The sequence below is a fragment of the Protopterus annectens genome, chromosome 3.part0 (assembly GCF_019279795.1).
Source record: "Protopterus annectens isolate FY-2018-M chromosome 3.part0, PAN1.0, whole genome shotgun sequence".
Lineage (NCBI taxonomy): Eukaryota > Metazoa > Chordata > Ceratodontiformes > Protopteridae > Protopterus > Protopterus annectens.
The window spans coordinates 1,247,126,169-1,247,146,984 of NC_056731.1; the positions used below are offsets into that span (position 1 = coordinate 1,247,126,169).

The 20,816-nt window shown below is 34.4% G+C and overlaps 1 protein-coding gene across 1 annotated transcript in view; it reads left to right on the plus strand.

Moving 5' to 3' along the window:
• The window catches only part of LOC122797033 (histamine H3 receptor-like), a 144,499-nt gene extending 126,467 nt beyond the window's left edge, over positions 1–18,032 (plus strand). Inside the window, exons 3-4 of the mRNA XM_044065805.1 lie at positions 13,828–14,419; positions 17,839–18,032. Of these exons, the coding sequence (XP_043921740.1) occupies positions 13,828–14,419; positions 17,839–18,032 (786 nt within the window). The remainder of the gene's footprint in view (positions 1–13,827; positions 14,420–17,838) is intronic.
• Positions 18,033–20,816: the final 2,784 nt, after the last annotated feature.

Genomic DNA, 20,816 nt, shown 5'->3' on the forward strand with positions numbered 1-20,816 from the left:
GCTTTGGAGGATTTCACTAGTACACTTATTTGCTTGTTCAGGCTAAGGACAGATTGCTTACAGTTAGGCACCTGCTCCTTCTTCGTCCTGGACAGCATTTGTTTTCCTTTTCTTTTAGAATTTATGTATTGCAGATGTCCACCAGACAGATTTACTCTTCCTTGGAGAAGATGATTTTGTCCTGGCTGGTATTCCTGATTTCATGCAGCTATATAAATGCTCATATAGTACTTTGGTGTAGGTTTGGACATATGTGCCAGTTCCTATGGGAGGGGGGCTGGGATGCTGTTTATACCTTCTCTCAGAGTTTGTAATCAACTTTGGAGAAGTTTTTTTTTGTTTGGGGGTAGTCAGGGAAGATGGTGACTTTGAAAGTGACCACTTTTTGGTTGGATCATAGCAGGGAAGATGACACTGTAGGAATGCTTATTGGTTACTCATTTTGGTTAATACCAAGTCCACAATATTTTCACCTCTTGTGGGGGTGTTGACCAGCTGGTCCAAGGCATTTCCAGTGACAAAAATCAAGGAGTCTCTGGGCATTGTGTTTTGGCATGAGTAGTTATTTTCAGTCTATGGCTGGATAGTTAAAGTTGCTCATACTTAGAAATGAAAAGAGAAAGTCTTACTGTGAGGTGACAAAGCTACCGCAGCACCACCACCACAGTCCAGGTTTGTGCTGGTAATACTAATATTTCACAAAGCAATTTTAACTAAGGTTTATGTTTGAAGCATTTTATATAACAAAATATATATACATATCTACTTATTATATCAATTTATTATATATACTTTTGGTTTTAACTTTTAGATTCATTCACCTTTAAGGTTTATGTGTTTTAATGCATTTTGCATGTGTAATTGAATTTGTTCACTCATTGGTTCATTTGAATTAGATTAGTTTATTTATTTATTCATCAAAGGAAGAGAGGTTAGGTATCTAATGAAGTTATTGTGATGAAAACGTATGTGGATTAACTTTACAGCATTATTGTGCTGTTGCTTGTGCTTTGCAATTTCGTTTGCTGTTCTGTACTGCTGTGATTTAGCTTGCTGTGGATTGTTTTTGTGCTTGTTCATTAAAGCAGTTATCCATTTTGCTGAGCTCCGTGTGTGCCTTACTTCAGGTTTTATGGTGGCATTATACCTTAAGGACAAGACAAGTGCTGACCTTATACATCCTAAGAGTATTTATAGCTTATTATCTATTTGTTGCAATATATGCTGAATGTTTTTAAAATCTTTGAATGCATTGCACTAAATGTTATGCATTAAGATATGTGTCATCCTGAAATATATTTTTATTTAGCATTTAGTTATGGTAAGCAATTGACCTCACAGCTCCGGGGTCTGCAGTTCAGTCCTTATGTCTGTTCACCACTCTGAGGTTTTCATGTACTCCCTTGTCTTCGTGGGTTCTTGCTGAGTAGACTGTGTTTCCCTCCAAACTTCTAAAAGCATGCAGTTGGTTGACCGATTGCAGTAAATGGTCTATATTCACACACACATACACACTAACTTCTGCACAAGAGGTATTGATTTAAAGAGGTTTGTGGAGGAGGATTTCACCTGAACACTTAATAAATAAATAGAGCAAATAAATTAAATGCAGTTCTTTTACATGTGATTGCATTCTTCACTTTATTCTCCTTTCTCAGCCATGCTTGTTTAACATTTTTTATTCATGATTTTTATTGACCAAACTTAGGCATTTCCAGTATCCTCACTAATGATATTTTTCTTAATGGACACCGACTTTCAGCAGAACAAGGTGAATTATTGCTCACACGATACTCGAAATATATAAGTAAGTTAATACTAAAAGAAAAGTACCACACACTATAATGTTATAAATGTTAAGGAAGGAAATACAAATATATTCATGTCCATTCACTGACTGAGTTTTGTTCTCATTAGTCCTTAACCTGATGAAACCAAACCATCAAAACTCACCTCTGAATACAGAAAAATAACAATAATGGATTTGCTACTCCACAGGAACCATGCAATACTGTTCTCTAAGTCTGATGGAATGAGTTTTTTTTTTTTTTTTTTTGTTTTTGAGCTGCAGCTCAATGATAATGCAGATCAACAATTTAATAAAAAATCATTGTATCAATATTTTTTAGATACTCCACTTTCTTTATTTTATTTTATATTGTTCATACTTTGTTAACCAGGTTAGTCTCACTAGGCTAGTGGCCTCTTGTTAGGGAAGATCAATTCAACAAAATGGTTTTGCCTGCCTGCATGCAGTTTGGAAGAATAATATTAAATGTATGTAGCATAGTCACCATTTTTGGGGTTGTGTGCATGTCACAGGGGTATTGTTATGCCCCTTACATTTCTTTTTTTTCTCTAATTTTTTTTTTTTATTTTTCAAATACAGTTGAATAAATTCCATAGTATTTGTATATAACATCTTAAATAACTATGTACACTAGTTACATCAGCCTAACACTATAACAGAGCTCAATATATATAATTACTTTTTAGGTATAACAATCAGAGTGTATCTGTTCAGTAATTGTAAAGTGTCAATCAATGATAAGACTTTTTTCCATAGATTGTTAATAAATGGCTTTGGATGAATCCTTAATTCTTTAATTTTAATTTCCGACAATGCTGTGGTCTTCAGTAGGCTGTAGACGTCTTCCAAAGTCGGTATTGTGTTTGTATTCCAAATTCTTGTTATACAATTCCTTGAAATTGCAAGTATTGTCCATACTAGAGACATATTTGATTCATTCAAATGAGGACCTTCGTACACATTTAATAATACTAGAGCTGTAGATAAGTTAAACGATTCATCAAATAAAGCTTAGAAAAAGTTTTTAATACCATTCCAAAATGGCGTAATTTTAACACAGTCAAAAAATGTGACTCCAATCTGCATTGTGTATTTGCTCACACCTCCAACATATTCCCTTTGTGGATGAATTAATTTTAGTAATTCTATCTGGAGTTAAGAATGCTCTGTGCAAGCATTTCCAATTAAAAACTTTCCAGCATTGTGTAAAGGATGTATGTTTTATTGATAATAAAATATTTGATTTAATTTCTTCAGTTAGCTGTAATGAGTGTCCTTTTGTTATATAATTCCAATATGAGGATTTGTGTGTTGTTTTATAATTTATCAATATCATGTAAAATTTCAAATACTATTTCCCATGTCATAATCACTATCAATATTGACTTCATATAGGTATTTTGTAAGTGTAGGTATTTCTTTAAATGAAGAATTACTAATTATTCTGCATAAATCTTGCGAATACGTCAGAATGCTTTGCATAGTTAGCCAATCTTGGTGTGGAATTTTGTATGTTGTTTCTATTGTTTGCATATCCAGAACTTTTAGTTCTTTGATACATTGAAACCAACAAACAAAACCTTTCTGTTCCCAGGAATTAATTATTTCTCTGCATATTTTATGTGGATAGCTATTTGTAACTATGAATCGTGTTAAAAGATCAAACCAGATTTTTAAATCTATATTTGCATTAATAATTTTCCTAAATGAGTCAATGTAATAATTAATCATATGAGTTTTAGTGGGCTTAGTTATGTCATATTGCATACTAATACATATGTGCCATGGCAAATTGTTTTTATCTATTTGAAATTTTTTTGTAAATCAAATTCATTAATTGATATTACAGTTAGTAAATATTTCTAGTTTGCAGAATAATTTGAACTTATCGAATCTGAGATTGTTTTAGATATTCATGCTTTTATATATGTTTCTATATCAGGAAAGTTTACTCCTCCCTGTTTCCATGGTCTGATATGATGTATTAAAGCTATTCTGTTTCTTTTGGGAAACCATAAAAATTTTATTAGGTATGAGTTTATTTCTTTGTGTGTATTCCCTTCTGATAACAGTTGTATTACCAACACTATATATATATATATATATATATATATATATATATATATATATATATATATATATATATATATATATAATCTTGGGTAGTAAAACCATTTTTATTAACTGTAGTCTATCTTCAAATGTTAATATTATTTTGTTCCACTTTTCCACAGAGATTTTAATTGTATTAATGATATTATTGCAGTTTTTTTAGACTAATTCATTATTATCCTTGCATAACTCAATTCTTAGATATTTTAAGGTAGATTTTTGGTTCCCTATAATGTGATTCCCCTTCATTTGTAATTCTTTTTTTTTTTTTATTTAAAAATAAAAATTTTGATTTTGATTTATTGAAATGGAGTCCTGAAGTCCTGTAAAATGTGTCAATTAAAATATCTAATTTGTCTAATGTCTCTTTTGTATTGGATAATGTTAATAATATTTCATCAGCAAAGAGCATTACTTTAGAATTGTATTGTTCATAAACATCTACTCCTTTGATTTTTGTATTTTACATATTGAATCTGCCAATATTTCAATAGCCAAAGCAAACAGAATCAGTGACATGGGGCATCCTAATTAAGTAACCTTTGTTATATGTATAGATTCAGAGACTGAATTTCTAACAGAGTTTTATGAAAGATGAATAGTATCTTTGAAGGAAAAAGTTTATATATTTCCATAATTATGACAGCTATACTTGGAGCTTTTCATATTTTTACCCTCTTTTATTGTATCTGTAATTTCTTTGTAGGATATGGGGTATTGCAGATTTAGTTTTAATTTTTCTGTTTTTTTTTATATTGGAACATTTTTCATCTTGATTTAATTGATCAATATGTATGTTTATATCTCACACTCTGTAAATAGCTTTTGACTTTGACTATAACTGTGTGAATTTGTTAAAATGTATCTGCATGATATTTTCCTACTATGGGCAATATTACTCGCACTTTGTATTATTTGATGTGTATTTGTAGTTGTACCCTATTTTTATTGGACTGCTATCTTTACCATAATCTGTTTCATGGAACTTTTCTCCCCAGGCCTCCACTGATAATGAGCTATCTGGGCCCAGTGGACTTCCCCAGTAATCAAACTGGAAATAAATAAATAAATAAATATTTTCTTTTTGGAAATGTTCCATGTAGTGATTTCTATAGGCATCAAGAATGTCACCTATATCCAAGACATTTTTCCCTTTCTTTTCATGGAAGATACTTTTAATGTTATTAGCTTTTGACTGTATTTTGATTCTTGTGGATAAATTATGTAGATATTTGGGAGAAGTGGCCAAGATATTAACTGTTAGTTTTTCTAAAGTTAAACTAGTTTTATGTGTTAGAATTTCATTGTATTTATTGTTTAATACTTCTACTTTCTTTTTCACCTCCAAATGATTTTGATTTTTTTCAGCTTTTATAGACAAAAATTTGGATTGTAAATCTAATAACTCAGAATCCCATTCTCTGATCTTTTTTATACCAAGTTAGGCTTTTACCATATATGTAAGCTTTTAATGAGTCCCATATCATTTTTTTTTATCTCTGTGGTGTAATTAATATCTAAGAAAAACTGCAATTCAGATAATAACCAGGATTTGAAGTCTTTAATTTTAGTTATATATGCTGGAATTCTAGAGTTAAAGGTTAATGGTTTGTACCCATTTTGAATTTTTAGTATCATAGAAATGTGGTCTGAAAAGGGGCAGGGAGTGAATGAGAAATTAATGATTTTAGAGTGTAAATCATGGGCAGCAATTATTTTATCTATTCTAGTTCGGGTATCAAATCTGTGATCTTAATGGGAAAACAACAAAGATTTATCTTCTTTAAATTTGAAAGTATCTACAAAATGAAATGATTCTATCCACTTGTTTAAAGCTTTTGATACAGCAGATGTATGCAGCAGTCTTTTATTTGTAGTTTCAATGGCTTAGTGGTTAACTCCTGTAACTATAGTATACAAGGTCCTGGGTTCAAGACCTGCAAGAGCTGTTTGTTTGGGGGTGGGTGGTTGGCATAATGGTTAAAGTGTTTACCTTACATACACAAGGTGCAGGGTTTGATTCTCACATTGGGTAACTGGCTAGGCTTAAAATGGCCCACAAGGGCAGTTAGGCTAGTACTAACCTATACATTTCAGAAATATCAAATATACAGTTAAAATCTCCTCCTAATATTAAGTTGCCTTTATAATTACTGGAAATGAAATCCAAGTGTCTTTTACAGTTCCAGATCCAATATCTGGAAACCAGTATATATATTGGCTAAGGTCCATATTCTGTTATTATGTTTAACTATTAATAATGCCATAAGGCCTTCTTTATCTTCATACTTATAAATGATTTCTGGGTTAATCACATTTGTTTTTCATAAAATTGTTACCCCTTTTGTCTTTGTCTTATAAGTGGATTGCGCCAATATCATATATTCCTTAGGATTATATTTGTAATTGTCATTTGTTTTGAAATTAGTTTCTTGAAGGAAGACAATTTGTGCTTTGTTCAGTTTTAAATATTTCAGTAGATTTGATCTCTTGCTAGGATTGTTTAAGCCATTGGTATTTAAAGATTGTTGTTGTTTGTCTTTCAGCTTTTCCTGGTAAGGAGTCGCCGCAGTGGAACTCTGGTCCGCCAATGATTGGCAGTAGATTTTTACGAAATGCCGAGGTGTCAGCTCAATGCCCAACCTTCAACTAAGGCACACCCATTTACGCACACATGTCTTTCAAATGCTACCCAACCACGGGGAGGACATGCAGACTCCACACAGAAGGCACTTCCAAGCCCAGCCGAGAATCAAATGGGAAAACCTCTTGCTGTGAGGTAACAATGCTACCACCATACCACCGCGGCATCTCCATTGGTATTTAAAGATAATAAAGTTAAATCCATCTTAGGTTATTTAGACTATGTATTTTTTGTTGTATTGTGACTATTAAACATTTTCCTCTGATAACTAAAAAGTATATATTTGAGCTTTTAAAGTAAATTATCAGTTTTATACATTGAGTGTTTACCAATAAAGCAATGTTTTGGTCAGGCATAATAAAAATGTTTTTGTTAAATAACACATTTAAATGAATAAATGTTAACAAAACTAAGATACGCACTAGCCATGGAATGAAAATTATTCCTAATCTGATGGATAAACCTAAGTCCATCAGATTATCACTTATACCTTGACAATCCAGAACATCTGAGCTCCATAAATTGATTTGTCATATGGAGAATATTTGTAATAGGAATAAGCAATATTTATATTATTTTCAACAGATATAGTACTATTGTTGATTAGACAGAATTCTAATACAATATAAATGTCTACTTATTGTATAAGCAATTCATATTTACATGAAAGGTAGATGACAAGCAATTCAATCATAGTAAAGTAGGATGTATGATATATAAGACCTCAGTAAAAAATTATAGCACACAGTTATTTAACATATTCACCCTTATTGATGAAGTTTTTCAAAACATACTACTTAATATAAATTGATGGTAATAATATTTATACCTAATGTTTATAATACAGTGTATTTTGCTGGATATATTAGAAGTTATATTTCACTGTTTGCTAGCATTTAAGTAATCACTTTGTTGTTGCTAACTTACTTAAAGCATTAAGTTTGTTTTATGTAAAGATTGATGAAAGTTAGTGTATTTTAATTATCAGTGCATCCCTTTTACCCCCATTTCCTACACATAAGGATTTTCATATCTGTCATTCCTTATTATAAAATGAGTGAAATTATAGGTTAAAAACAACAAATTCACTTATTGTAAATAAACCAATAACATAGGAGCAAAGCAATGAAAAGGTATAAAACATGAATATACAGTCCCATATACAGTCCCATATACAGGGTAACTCAATGTCCATAAAATACAGTCCAATGCGATCCGATATGTAATAAAAGAAGGATTTATTGCAATAGAGGTAAGCACTTTTGCTAAAACAGCTTCATCAGACCTTAAAACAAATAAAACAGCAATTAATCAATGTTTAAATACACAAAAAGGCGGGAAAACCAAAAGCATCCCTTAAAGCTGTATGCATAATAATATAAAAGCACAATAAATGTATACAGGTGTATACATCTTTTAACAGTATGTTCAATTATTGTGCTTTTATATTATTATGCATACAGCTTTAAGGGATGCTTTTGGTTTTCCCGCCTTTTTGTGTATTTAAACATTGATTAATTGCTGTTTTATTTGTTTTAAGGTCTGATAGTTGTTTTAGCGCTTACCTCTATTGCAATAAATCCTTCTTTTATTACATATCGGATCGCATTGGACTGTATTTTATGGACATTGAGTTACCCTGTATATGGGACTGTATATGGGACTGTATATTCACGTTTTATACCTCTTCATTGCTTTGCTCCTATGTTATTGGTTTATTTACTTGGCGACAGCTTTGAACATTAGAGCATTAACTCCTAGCGGTGCATTCATTTATTTTATTAAATTCACTTATTGTGATTAATGATTACATGTTCCCTTTCCGTATTCATAAATTGCTATTATATGGCATATACTGAATGTTTTTAGATTTAAATGGTAACATTCTATTTTGTATAATCAGCAAAGGTTAAACTGAGTGATTATTCCCAATTTAATACTATTTGTTCCGAATGTGATTGTTACATTCTGGGACATTCCTAGTTCAGGCTTCTATTGTTTCCCTTGAACAACTTTGTCAGTTTGATGTCATGTATAAAACATTAGTTACCTTGGTAACAACTTAAGTATTATGCATGGCCAAGATGTGTTACAAAACAACAATTCAAGTTAAAGCAATTATATGACTTGTTATGCACATTTACTTATATGAGAAAATCATCATGCTTTCCCTTGATGTTCAATGTAGTGTATGTCATTTATGACAAGTTAAAACAGTAGTGTTATTATACACAAGCCCATGTTATTAAATCCTGTCTTTAATATCTAAATTCAGCAGGCTGCTTCATCTTATATGACAATTACATATTTTATGTCTAGATTTACTAAAATCATACATTACATAACTATTGTGTGTGTGTGTGTTTTTTTTTGGCTGTTACTTAGTTATTTCAGAGACCACAAGCTGTAATGTGTATTCTTATTATTAGCTCCTTCCAAGTAAGTTTATACAGTCCATAGACTTTAAGTTTTGAGACTCTTCTAGTTTCTTATTTATTATAAGTATATTCCATCCTTACATACACACATATCAGTACTTCAAGCATGGGCAATAATGCCCAGCCAGTTTTGCCAGAATACCATTCACTAATTTATGTGGTGTGTTCCAGGCTGTTCTTAAATATCCAAACCAATATTTGTCCTGTTCCATTTTACCAGCCTGTTTCATACAGTGGCCACTCTGTCAGTAAACCACTCAACACACCCTCCAATCCCACAGATATTTGCATGAAGGAAATCCAATGACTCTCCAGCACCTCCCGGTGACACCAAACACCCCTAGAATCTGCTATCCCCATATGCCCAACACTTCCAAACAAGCTCACCTCCCAAACCACTGCAAAGGGTGCTGCACAAGACCAAGTTCTCTTAGTCTTTCACAATAACTCAGACTTCCACTCTTATGTAAGTCCTTAATGTGTTTGGAGCAAAATACATTTTAAATATAAAATTGTGCTTATTATTTTTATTTTTTTACCAAGAATCAACTTAATGAGCTAAACAAAGTGTTGGGAGACCATCAATATATTTACATGTGGTATAAAACAGCCCTTTTATTATATATATATATATATATTTTTTAAACCAAAAATGTCATTGCCGAGAATCATCTTGGAGGCTCCAAGAGCTATTAAGCATTATTGTCACTCTGTCTCCTTTACCATAGCAACCTAGGAGCATCTGTTTCTGTTAGTGTGTCTGTGTACTGCATACCAGAGGCTCACGATGCAATTCACTGCAATTCAAGCCTAAATTCTCTCCCTTTCAGCGAGGCAGCAGGTAGGAAAAGAACAAAGAGCAAACAGATAAAAAAATAAAAAAATAACAAAAAAATTCCCAACAAGCCGCTACAACAAGAGACAGCACACTCCTCCAGCCCTCCCACCTCTCACTCAGCAGATGTACAAACAAACCATTCTCTACCAAAATATCCCAAATCACAGTTCTATCCACCCCTTCCCCTGGATCCAGGCTAAAACACCAAATGTCTCTTCCTAATTCAAAAGCATGATCACAAGCCGCAACCAACAGCTTCCTGTCGATGAAAATGGCAACATTTAACAGCTGCCAGACACAGCTGCATCCACATACACCATGTCAGGCTTAATCAAACAGCACCCAAAGCTATGATACCTGCCATAATTGATATTAATTATGTTTAGACAGAAAAATAATGACATTTGTACTAGCTGCCAGACACAGCTGCATCCATGCACACCATATCAGAATTGATCAAACAGCACTTGTAGCTGTGATACCTGCCATAATTGATGTTAACTATATTTAGACAGAATAATAATGACATTTGTACTAAGAGCTTGCTACTATTATTTAACCAGGATATACATGACATTTCTAAATCATATTTTAACTGAAGAAGGCATTAGTCTCCATGACAGCATTTTTTTTCAAAACACTCTATTGTTACTGCTATTATATATGTTCATTTGTAACATTTGAGTTTGAACTCTGATGAATTGTACCTTGTTGAATTAGTTAATTAATTACTTCAATTATTATAAGTAAAAATCAATGAAAAATGAACAAGATAGGTACTCATTGAGTTCAAATAGGGGAATAGAAACTTCTATGCTTGTATTAGATGTTGCTTTGTTTGGCTTATATATAATGTAAATAGCAATCCATCTTGACCTACCTTTGTTTGTGAAGAATTATTGGACTCTTTGAACATTCTGAATAAATCATTATTGTTTCTCAGTTGTTTAAGAAACCCTTCTTCTTTTTTTTAAATAAAAACAGATGACAAGTGATGTACCATATCAGCTGATAATTTGAGAGATGTAGTTGTAAGAGTTATTTTTTTTTTGGGAAGCTATCTTGGAATCAGTTTTTTGTTTCTTCTTTCTAGCATCAGTCCAAGGATTTGTTTCTTTTTAACTTTTAAGGGTAGTGGCCATCCATTCCATTTCTTCTGGGATAGGCACTATGTTGTTGTTTTTGATGAATATAGTAGCTTCTTCTAAGTCATTAAAGGTTAGCATCTCATTGGCAAAAAGTATTTTTATATTTGCTGGAAAGGTCAGCTATGCTTTAATGTTGTTTTGTTTCAGCAGTTTTGTTATTGGCCATACTTTTTTCCTTTGTTCTAGCATTCTGGAAGAATAATCATTGTCAAACCTTAAAAGGCTTTGATTGTATTTTAAGGGTGATTTTCTCCAAACAGATTTTAATATTAGTTCCTTGTCCAGAAATGAAAGAAATGTTATAACTATGGATCTAGGTGGAGAATTTGTTGAGTTAGAAGCAGGTTTCCTCAGTGCTCTAGGTGCCCTTTCAATTCCAAATGAAAGTCCCTCTTTCGAGTTTAAAAATTCAGGAATCCAGGTTGTTGAATGAAATAATGTCTTCTCCTTCAATGTTTTTGGCAGACCAAAGATCCTTATGCTGTTTCTCCTTTCCCTGTTTTTTAAGTCATCTATTTTGTTAAGCAGCCATGTATTCTGCTTAAGCAGAATTCCTTTTTGGAATTCTTCCTCTTTGAGTCTCCCTTCAATGTCATTTAGAGAAGTCTCTTTATTTGTTATTTTTGTATGGTGTTGCTGTAATAGTTCCTTAAGAGTATCAGTCTGTTTTTGAGAATTTAATTTGAGATTTTCTAAGTCATTTTTAAAGCCATCCATCTTCAAAGATAGTTCCTGTAAGGTAGATGTCATCAATTGCAGTTCTTTTTTCAAAGCAGCAACTGGGTGAGAATTCCTTGAGTTGTTCATATTCAGTGACTCAATATGTCTCCAAGTTACTTGACAGGAAAATTTTGTATATCTCCACCAAAATTGATATTTATGAATTTTAGTAGTTTAGCTATAGGTTCCTGATGTTTTAAATTTGAAAATAATACAACTTTCCTCTATTATTATACTAGTTTATGATCTCTCAAAATTCACTGCTCTCAGTTGGCCATCTAGGCCCTGCCCCCACCTTACATTTCTGTTAGAATAGGGTATAAACAATATATGTTGAAACATGAGAGAACACTGTATTCTTCTTAGTGCATCTATACTGTTGAACTCTTAACTTTGAGTTTTGGTGATTCTTGGGAGATTAAAAGACCTAACAATTTAACGTGCATCCTGTTATAACTAGTCAAACTATGCTAATGACTATGAACAAAATTATTTGCACTTATGAAGTACTTAACTTGGCATGCAGAATTACACTTATCTTTCATTATCTGTTTATAGTTGTCAATACAATTGTTTTTAGTTTACCAGATTATATTTGTTTGAGAATAAAACAAAAACTGGATACATAAACAAAAGTTCTGTTTATTCTTCCAATTATTTTAGCCATAGGCAGTCTATCAAACTCTCTCAGTACTCTAATGCTTCCTTCATGTTCACTGTTAAACATTGCAAAACACCATCACATCATGGATGGAACCTTCCCCTTTCTGCCCTTGTTGGAAACAAATAATATACAACATACCTCATGAAACAACATGGTAGGGAGCAGAGGCAGATGTTGGTTAGCACCTCATATGTAGCTGGCTCACATAATGTTCCTGTTGTGCCATACTGTCTCTTCCGCTGGTGGCCAGTGAGCACAGTACAGTCATGTTGCCATCCCCAGGTATTATTTGTGCTCTGTAAGCTATATGTCACCCAGTTGATGGAGCTGAGATTGTCTGCATGATCACCCTTATCCTAGGTTCATTCTGCTGTCACCAGCTACAGCATTCAGCCAAAGAACTCTAGGTCAAAGCCATGACTTTATCACTCAGTGTCATGGAACCATCTTTACATGAGCATCCTGGAGTGAATAACTTCACATTCAAACATTTTTAATAATCTGTTAACAGTACCTACTTACTGCAAAAAATCTGTTGTACATTCACCTTTTTAAGTGCTTAAAGATTAAGGCTTATTTGTAATTTCAAGTATTAACTTGTCCATGCCTAAGTCAATGTAAATTACTAGTCTGAAAACTCTCTCTCCATATATATGCATGCATTGTTTCATCTTTTTAAATTTCCTTTATAATCTGCAGTTCATATTGATAGATTTCATCTCTACAATATGTTGAGAAAAATGGTCAAGGGGGACTGGTCTGAAATTTTTGGCCCCAAACCATTTGAAATGTTGCGACCCACTAGAGTGTGTCCTGAAATACAAGACTGTAGGGCCATAAGAAAAGATTTGCTTACACTAAGTCCGAGATGACATTTCATGGAATATTGCCTTTTCTTTGAGGAATGGTGATCTTGGAGTTGGTATATAACTTCAGTGTGTGGGGAGATTTTCAAGATTCGTTCTTTTGTATTTTTGGTCTTTTTTATTTTCAGCTTTCTGGCACTTAGCATTTTCAGTGCCAACATTTCAATAGGGAGCCTTTCTATTTTCTTTGCACAAGAACACAGACTGTGCTTATGCCACCATCTCCTTATAATTTTTGTTTTTGTATTATTCCTCTCATATGAAGAAAATAATAATGTAACATAGTGCTTATAAGCATTACTTTTTACACTAAAAATTATTTCAGGAACTTAAGTTCAGAATGTGATGTTTCTTAAGACCTGAGATAAGCAAATTTGACAATGACATCAATTGTTTATAAAAATCTGAACCCTTTAACCTCTTATCTTCTCTTTTCAACTTCTCTCCTTTTCCATAAGCTAATGTTTTTAATAATTTGATTATGGCATATGTTTGTGACAACAACCAATCTAAATGCGCTAGTTTATACATTTGATTCTAATCTTTGCATTTCCATTTGTAACAGGCCTTGCTTTATTTTCTTTTAGGTTGCACATCGGGCTCAGCAAGAGAAGACATGTAACAGCATTGTGAAGATTGCTGCTGTATGGTTGCTTGCATTTATGATTTATGGTCCAGCTCTGATTTTTTGGGAAACTATCACTGGACAATCACAGCTACTGAGTGACCAGTGTGTTGCTGAATTTACATACACCTGGTACTTTTTAGTTTGTTTTGTAATCTGCAATTTTTGCATTCCCTTCTTCAGTGTGAGTTATTTCAATCTAAGCATATACTGGAATATCAGAAAGCGAACTAAAAATAGGCAAATTAAAGAAATTGCTAAGATGCAACTACAATCAAAAAGTGAAGGAGAAAAAACATTGTTGTCTATTATAAAACAGCATAAGCTTTCACTAAAGGCAAAGCTAACCTGTTCTTCATTGGTGTCAAAACAGTGTGCTGTTACTAAATGCTCTGAACAAGTTCTTTCAGTGCAAAAAATGGACAAAATGACTAACAATCTAAATAATGGCTACATCTCTTCAACAGTGAATGAGCAACAAACACAGACTCAAAACTCTGCATTAAGACTGTCCAAGGACAAAAAGATTGCAAAGTCTCTTGCCTTGCTTGTTTGTATTTTTGGCATTTGTCAGGCACCATACACATTATTTATCATTAGTTCAATAATTTGGAATAACAATGAATATTATTGGAGTTTTGTTGTAGTATGGTGTATGTGGCTGAACTCTCTCATAAATCCTGTTCTGTATCCACTGTGCCACAGCAGTTTCCGAAGAGCATTCTCAAAATTATTCTGCCTTAAATAACCTCTTGCATAACACATACACTATGCATTGTATATAGCCATGTGTGACAGATAATAATAGATGTTAGCAATGGAAGGCATTTGTCATAATATAAACATGAATATGTGCCCTACAGTGTCATTTCAGAGAATCATAGGATGCATTGGTTCTATGGTGGAGTTAAGTAAGAAGCAAAGATAAATTAATCTGGGAAATTGGAATGTTCATAAAGAAAATACTTGAAGTCAGTGTGTTGGAGCAGGTACACACTGGACTTCTACTAGACTGAATACCTAGGGATTTTGAGAAGTAAAGTGATTGGGGAGGACATTAATTTAGACAGAAATGGTTTTGGGGATAACTTTAAAAAGTTCAAAATGAACTTTCTTGAATGTAGCCAGCAATAGGAGAGGAAATTCCAATACATTTATACATGTGTTAGCAATATATCTTATAGGACATAAAATGGAGATGTTAAACATTGAAAAAAGCTAAGTAACTGATTTGCATTTCTACTACTCTTTTCTGTGACCCATGATAGTAAAGCTAGGAAAAAAATAATAGTGAACTTTAAAGGGTGAATGGTGATGTGTGGGGTGGACCAAGGTTTTTGAATAGAAGGATACTTGTGCACTATAATAGAACAACTGGAGACTACGAGGTGGTAACTAATAGCTTTTGATCAAGTGTTTTCAAATGGTGATGGGGACAGGATCTTGGCTTTCATGTGCTGATTTGTTTGCAAAAAATGATCATCATGCAGTGCAGATCACAATTATGCAAACTATGGAATGCTGCACACCATGAATAACGTTTCCAGGCATGACAGGGGCAGACTGTAGAAAAATTGTGCATATTCCAAAGATACTGCTGCAACCTGACATGAAACTCATCTGGAAAAACAAAGAGGAGATGGTAGAATCAGAAGGCCAGTGCATGAAGAAAACATTCTTCAGTAAAATGGGACCAAAACCAAATGATAGATGGGAAATAAATTCTAACAACAAATACAGAGCTGAAAAGAGGAAAATGGAACAACACAAATTAAAGGGAAAAAAGAATAAAATTGTTGAATAATGTTGACATGGGTGATCAGAACCTTTATAGATAATGCAGCTACAATGTGAAGACTTGGATAACCAAATAATATTGATGCAGATGGGAAGAAGAAGATGCCAAGAATCTGAGCTGTTTTTAATAAATACTTCAGCTCATAGGTCACAAAGGCAGGAATAGGGGATTTGTAAAGTCTGAGAACTATTTATAATAAATGAGTTGGCACCTGTCCTTTCATATAAGTGTTCAGAAAGAACAAAACATAAAGGCACACAAAACAACTGATCCTTTTAAGGCTCATATTAAGATTTTTAAGACCTAAGGGAAGAAATGGAAACACCACTAACCAATCTTTTTAACAAATCATGTAAAAATGTACTGTTCTTAAAGCATGGAAAAAGATAAATCAATGCTTCTTAAAACTACTGACCTGACACTTTAACCTTCACAGCAGGAAATACATAGACTATCTGCAGAAAGAAAAAATAGATAGAATATCTGGAAGAAAGTTGGTCATGGTACTTGATACAGCAAGGACTTATAACAATGACTGCCAAACTGATCTGGTATTGTTCACTGACTTGTTAACAAATAATAGTATTACTTACAGTGGATACTGCCTGCTTTTACCTTAGCAAGATATTTAACACATTTCAACATTGACAGGTTGGTGAAAATGTCAGAAAGGCTTAGAATTGCTCATGTTTTCCTAATGTAGGTACATTGTTACCTAGACCATCAGACACAGAGGATTGGATTTATAGACAAAAGTGCTGTTCACCTTTACAGTGCTAATGTATAAGGATGTCACCATGGAAGTGCCAGAGGGTTAATCAGAGATGTAGTAGGCAGGTGACAGCATCCACATACCAAGCAAAGGACTGCATAAAAATGCAGAGCAACAGCAGTTGTGGAATGCACAGCACTTTAATATGTTATGACGGGAGCAATGCTTTAGCCATTTGTATGGCTGATGTGATGGACATCACAAGCAAGGTAGGCTAACTTGACTGAGCCATTGCACTTCCCACAAGCAATGCATTCAAATATAACCACAGCTAACAGCTTGTCCCCATAAGAAGGTAACTCAGCTGAGTACAGCGGCCAACAGAAAGAACAATGTAGCTGTATACTGCACAGGGGCAGGCTTTATTTTCCCACTTGATAAGGTGGCCATGGCCACTCATTAGGCCTGAAAGAGGATCAATATGGCATAATTACTCAGATGGATGAAAGTTTGAGAATCATATGTCATAAAACATAGATTTTACACTATGACACTATGTCTATAGTCATGCCATATCCAGGATCATACATGCCACATGCTTTGTATTTACAGTTATGCATGCAGCTTGTGCCAACATGTATGAGTTGTGCATTGCATACAGCCAGAGTCTCACAGATAGTGGTGCTGTATGTCTTCATTAGCATAACCACTGCAGTACATGCCTTTTTTAGTGATCTAGAACACGTTGGCACCATTTTGTGTAATATCACTTACAGCGATGCAATTATGACATTCTGGAATCTGAGTAAAACCTCTGTACATGTGATTATTCACAGAGTTAAGATGGCCACACAAAAGAAGCAATGCACTGAACAGTACACTAGCCAGAAAAATAAAGTGCAACTACAGGCCATCTGTACATGTGGGATGTGCATTTCAGGCAAAGGAACTGCAGACAAGTATTACAGCATCAAGATCTGGCTTACACTGATGCAGGATGTGGTTGTCATGGGCAACCATGATATGAATTTACATCTGGTGTGACAAAGGGTTCCATGCAAAGAAAAAGGCAGAGTGCAATGCCCAGATCACCAACACAGATGTAGATTAGCTGGGTTGAGGAGTTCGGGGTGTCATATGTTAGATAGATGAGTGGCTTCTGCTACCTTCAGGTGGCTTTTGAACGTGGAAACTGAACTTGCTCCAAGCTTCATTTTTTTTGTCAGTACAGGAAGCACCATATTATTAAAATCCATGACAATACAGTTTAGCACTCACCGTGACATGACAGAAGTGAGTGGTTGACCAAATCCCACCTATATTTCTGAATTATCAAGCATCTCTCTTCTACAAATACTATAACCAGCATTATGTGGTATGTCTATCAACGTGAGAAATTTACATGCATAGCAGAATGCATGCCACAGGACATGATGGAAGCATATGTTTTTCTGCTCTCACAGGTTTGATTGGTGGAGAGTCCACCACAACAGGACAACATATGACTGCTGTTAGGAAGGTGCATGTGGTTGATGAAAATGACAACATGCAAATGTCACAATACAATGACACAATGGACTGTCTGCAAAACTACAGGAGGAAAGGTCACCAGTATCCTCTGTTACAGAAGCCCCTGAGGACACAACCTTACCAGTGAATGACTATCATTCTATACCTGAGATTTCAATATGTGCTCCAGCAGTATCCCTGCCCACTGTCTGATGTACACTTCGTCTGAGGTGCAAATGGCCACCACAGAGGAAAGACCCAGAAGACTGCTATACCAACATGACTCCAGCACTGTCCTTGATAATGGCTATGGCATTTGGAATTAACCAGCAGATGTGGTGGTCAGTGATTCAAGCACAGACAGCTACTACCCATAGCACAGTGATGGTTGTTAGTGTACTATGTGGCTTGCAAGAGGACCTATTCCTTCTGCTCTTTGACCTGGAATATAAGGACAGGGAGAACACAGTGCTGCCAAGGCTGCTGATGTCAAATGTTATTTCTGTAGGTGAATTTATGAGTTAAATTTCAACTTCACCTAGTCTACCTCTACAGACAGTACAGTCTGTAGGACTGTGTGTGAGGATGGGGATTGTTATGAATGTCAGGTAGTCAGGCACAGGCCATGCCAAGTCAAACTACCTAGACCACTGGTATTTCACATGGTTTGTGTCGGCTACGGGTTGGGTGACTAAGCATTTACAGGCTGCCTCTGTCCATTAGAGATACAGGTGCCAGATAAAAGGTACATTTGTGATTCCCTATTGACTGTTCGAAGTTATGCTTGAATTGGTTTATGGAAGAACTCTGTTTCATGTGGACTGGATTCCTGTTCCTGAGAAGTGGTAGTCTCTGAGACACATACCTCTTTATCCAACATGTCCTATTCATGTCACAGACAAGGCTAAAGTTCCTAAATCAGGTAATTCCTATGTTATTTGTTTTGTAGATATGCAGATAGTCCATCAGAGTGGGATCTGTAGTTGCCTTATATGCCAGGAATAGAATACCACTCAACAGTCTGTAGGAGACAGAGCACTGGGAAAGGACTTTGAGGTGATCTGATTAGGGCATGTTGTTTACACCCTGTATTTTTTAAAAGGAATTCCCTGTGAACATTCCAGTTGTTTCATGTGTCTGGTCAGGTACATACTGAATGAGGCACTGCACTGAGTGACTGCTCCGATGAGAGCCAAATACAGTGGAATGATGACTTCCTTGGACCTAGATGCCATACCATTACTTATAAGTTGCACAACATAGAATTATTTCCTTACTACCATAGACATATGATGGTCAAAGGACAGGTTGCTGTCTAAATGTTTCCCTAAATAAACAGTACATTGACTAGAATCTAACACCACCAACAGGCACATCTCCAGTCACTGAGGCACTGGTTGTTACAGAAATAATTGCAAATGATTATGTTAACAACCACATGTATTATATTCCAGTGGTTGTTAACATAATTATTTGTAATTATTCCATTCATTGTACCTTATACTGTTGGATCCTGGTTCCTTTGGAACACTTGGCATCTGTTGTTGAATTTTTCCTTAAATCCCCAACTACTTGGACTACTCTTAGAGATGTGTTGTCAGTGTGGTAGTTCCCAGGGGTAGCCAACTCCTAAAATATACAATTACTCATTTCTTAGCATTACGTTTAATGTCTTGGCTCTGGCACTAGTTATTTGTCTGTGTCAGTTTTCTTGGAGGATATTATGGGCTTGACGGGATTCTACAGCTTCACAATTTGAAATCATTTGCAAACTTGGTCAGCTACAGGCCCTTGATGTAGGCTTTGACTTCAGAGATGCAGATGACAAAAAGGAGTGAACACAGCACAGAGTCCTGAGGGACTCCACTCATGACTGGCCTCTTTCTGGATATGGACTCCTCTAACCTAACATATAGGGTCTTATCTGTGAGCCAGCTGGCTGTTCATTGGGTGATGTCGAGGTTTATTCATAATTTCTACCTAAAAAATATCCTATACAACAATATAATGAATCAATTGTGTAAACAATGTGTATTTCTAAATATATTATCAAGTACATATATTATATATATAGGAAACAGTACTACTCTTTTGTACCAACAAACAATGTTGTTCAATATAAATCAAAAAAAAACTTCATCAGAAAACAAAACATTCAAAAATCAAATCACTAATAATTAATAAAAACACTTTTCTTTATTTAATTTTTTTAATTAATGACTAAACTTCTTAAAGGAATAAAATACCTCCCATATTCCATCCAACCTAATACTTTATTCATAATTCTCTGATGTCATGCTCACCTGCTTTGACCATCCTCCACATTACAGCATTACTGTTGACTGTCACCATGTCCTGTTCCACCTGTGCAAATAATGATGATGTTAACCTGCCTACCTGCTAACTTGTGTGGTGATGCCTAATGTAAAGTCTGACCAGTCCATGCACTACCCTGCATAGCTTGGATGTGATACTTAGTACATAATTGCATTCTGTTCTGTCTGTGTCCTGACCCATATATGTTCCAGATGACACCTGTTTACCAGGGCTGCAATGTTTTGTGCTCAATTTTTCCTCAGCCATGACAGTGCTACTGTATGTTTCTCACCTTAATTTCACATTATTTGTACAATACCATATTGCAGAACATATCACACAACAAATACCCTGCTGCTTATATTTGGGAAGTGGCCTTTCTGAGCTGTCTAAACACAGGAAGCACTTTGTACTTATTTATTTGTTTATTTATTTATTTTCTGTTAAATGAGGTACATGGGTTAGTACAAAAAAATTTTCTGTGACTATATGGGCCTTTTGATAATGACAATACAGGTAACAAATTAGCAAAGCAAACCAAACAATCCGAAAAAACAAATAATTTAAAGGTATAGATTATATGCAGGTAAACATCTATAATAAGCAGAAACATAAA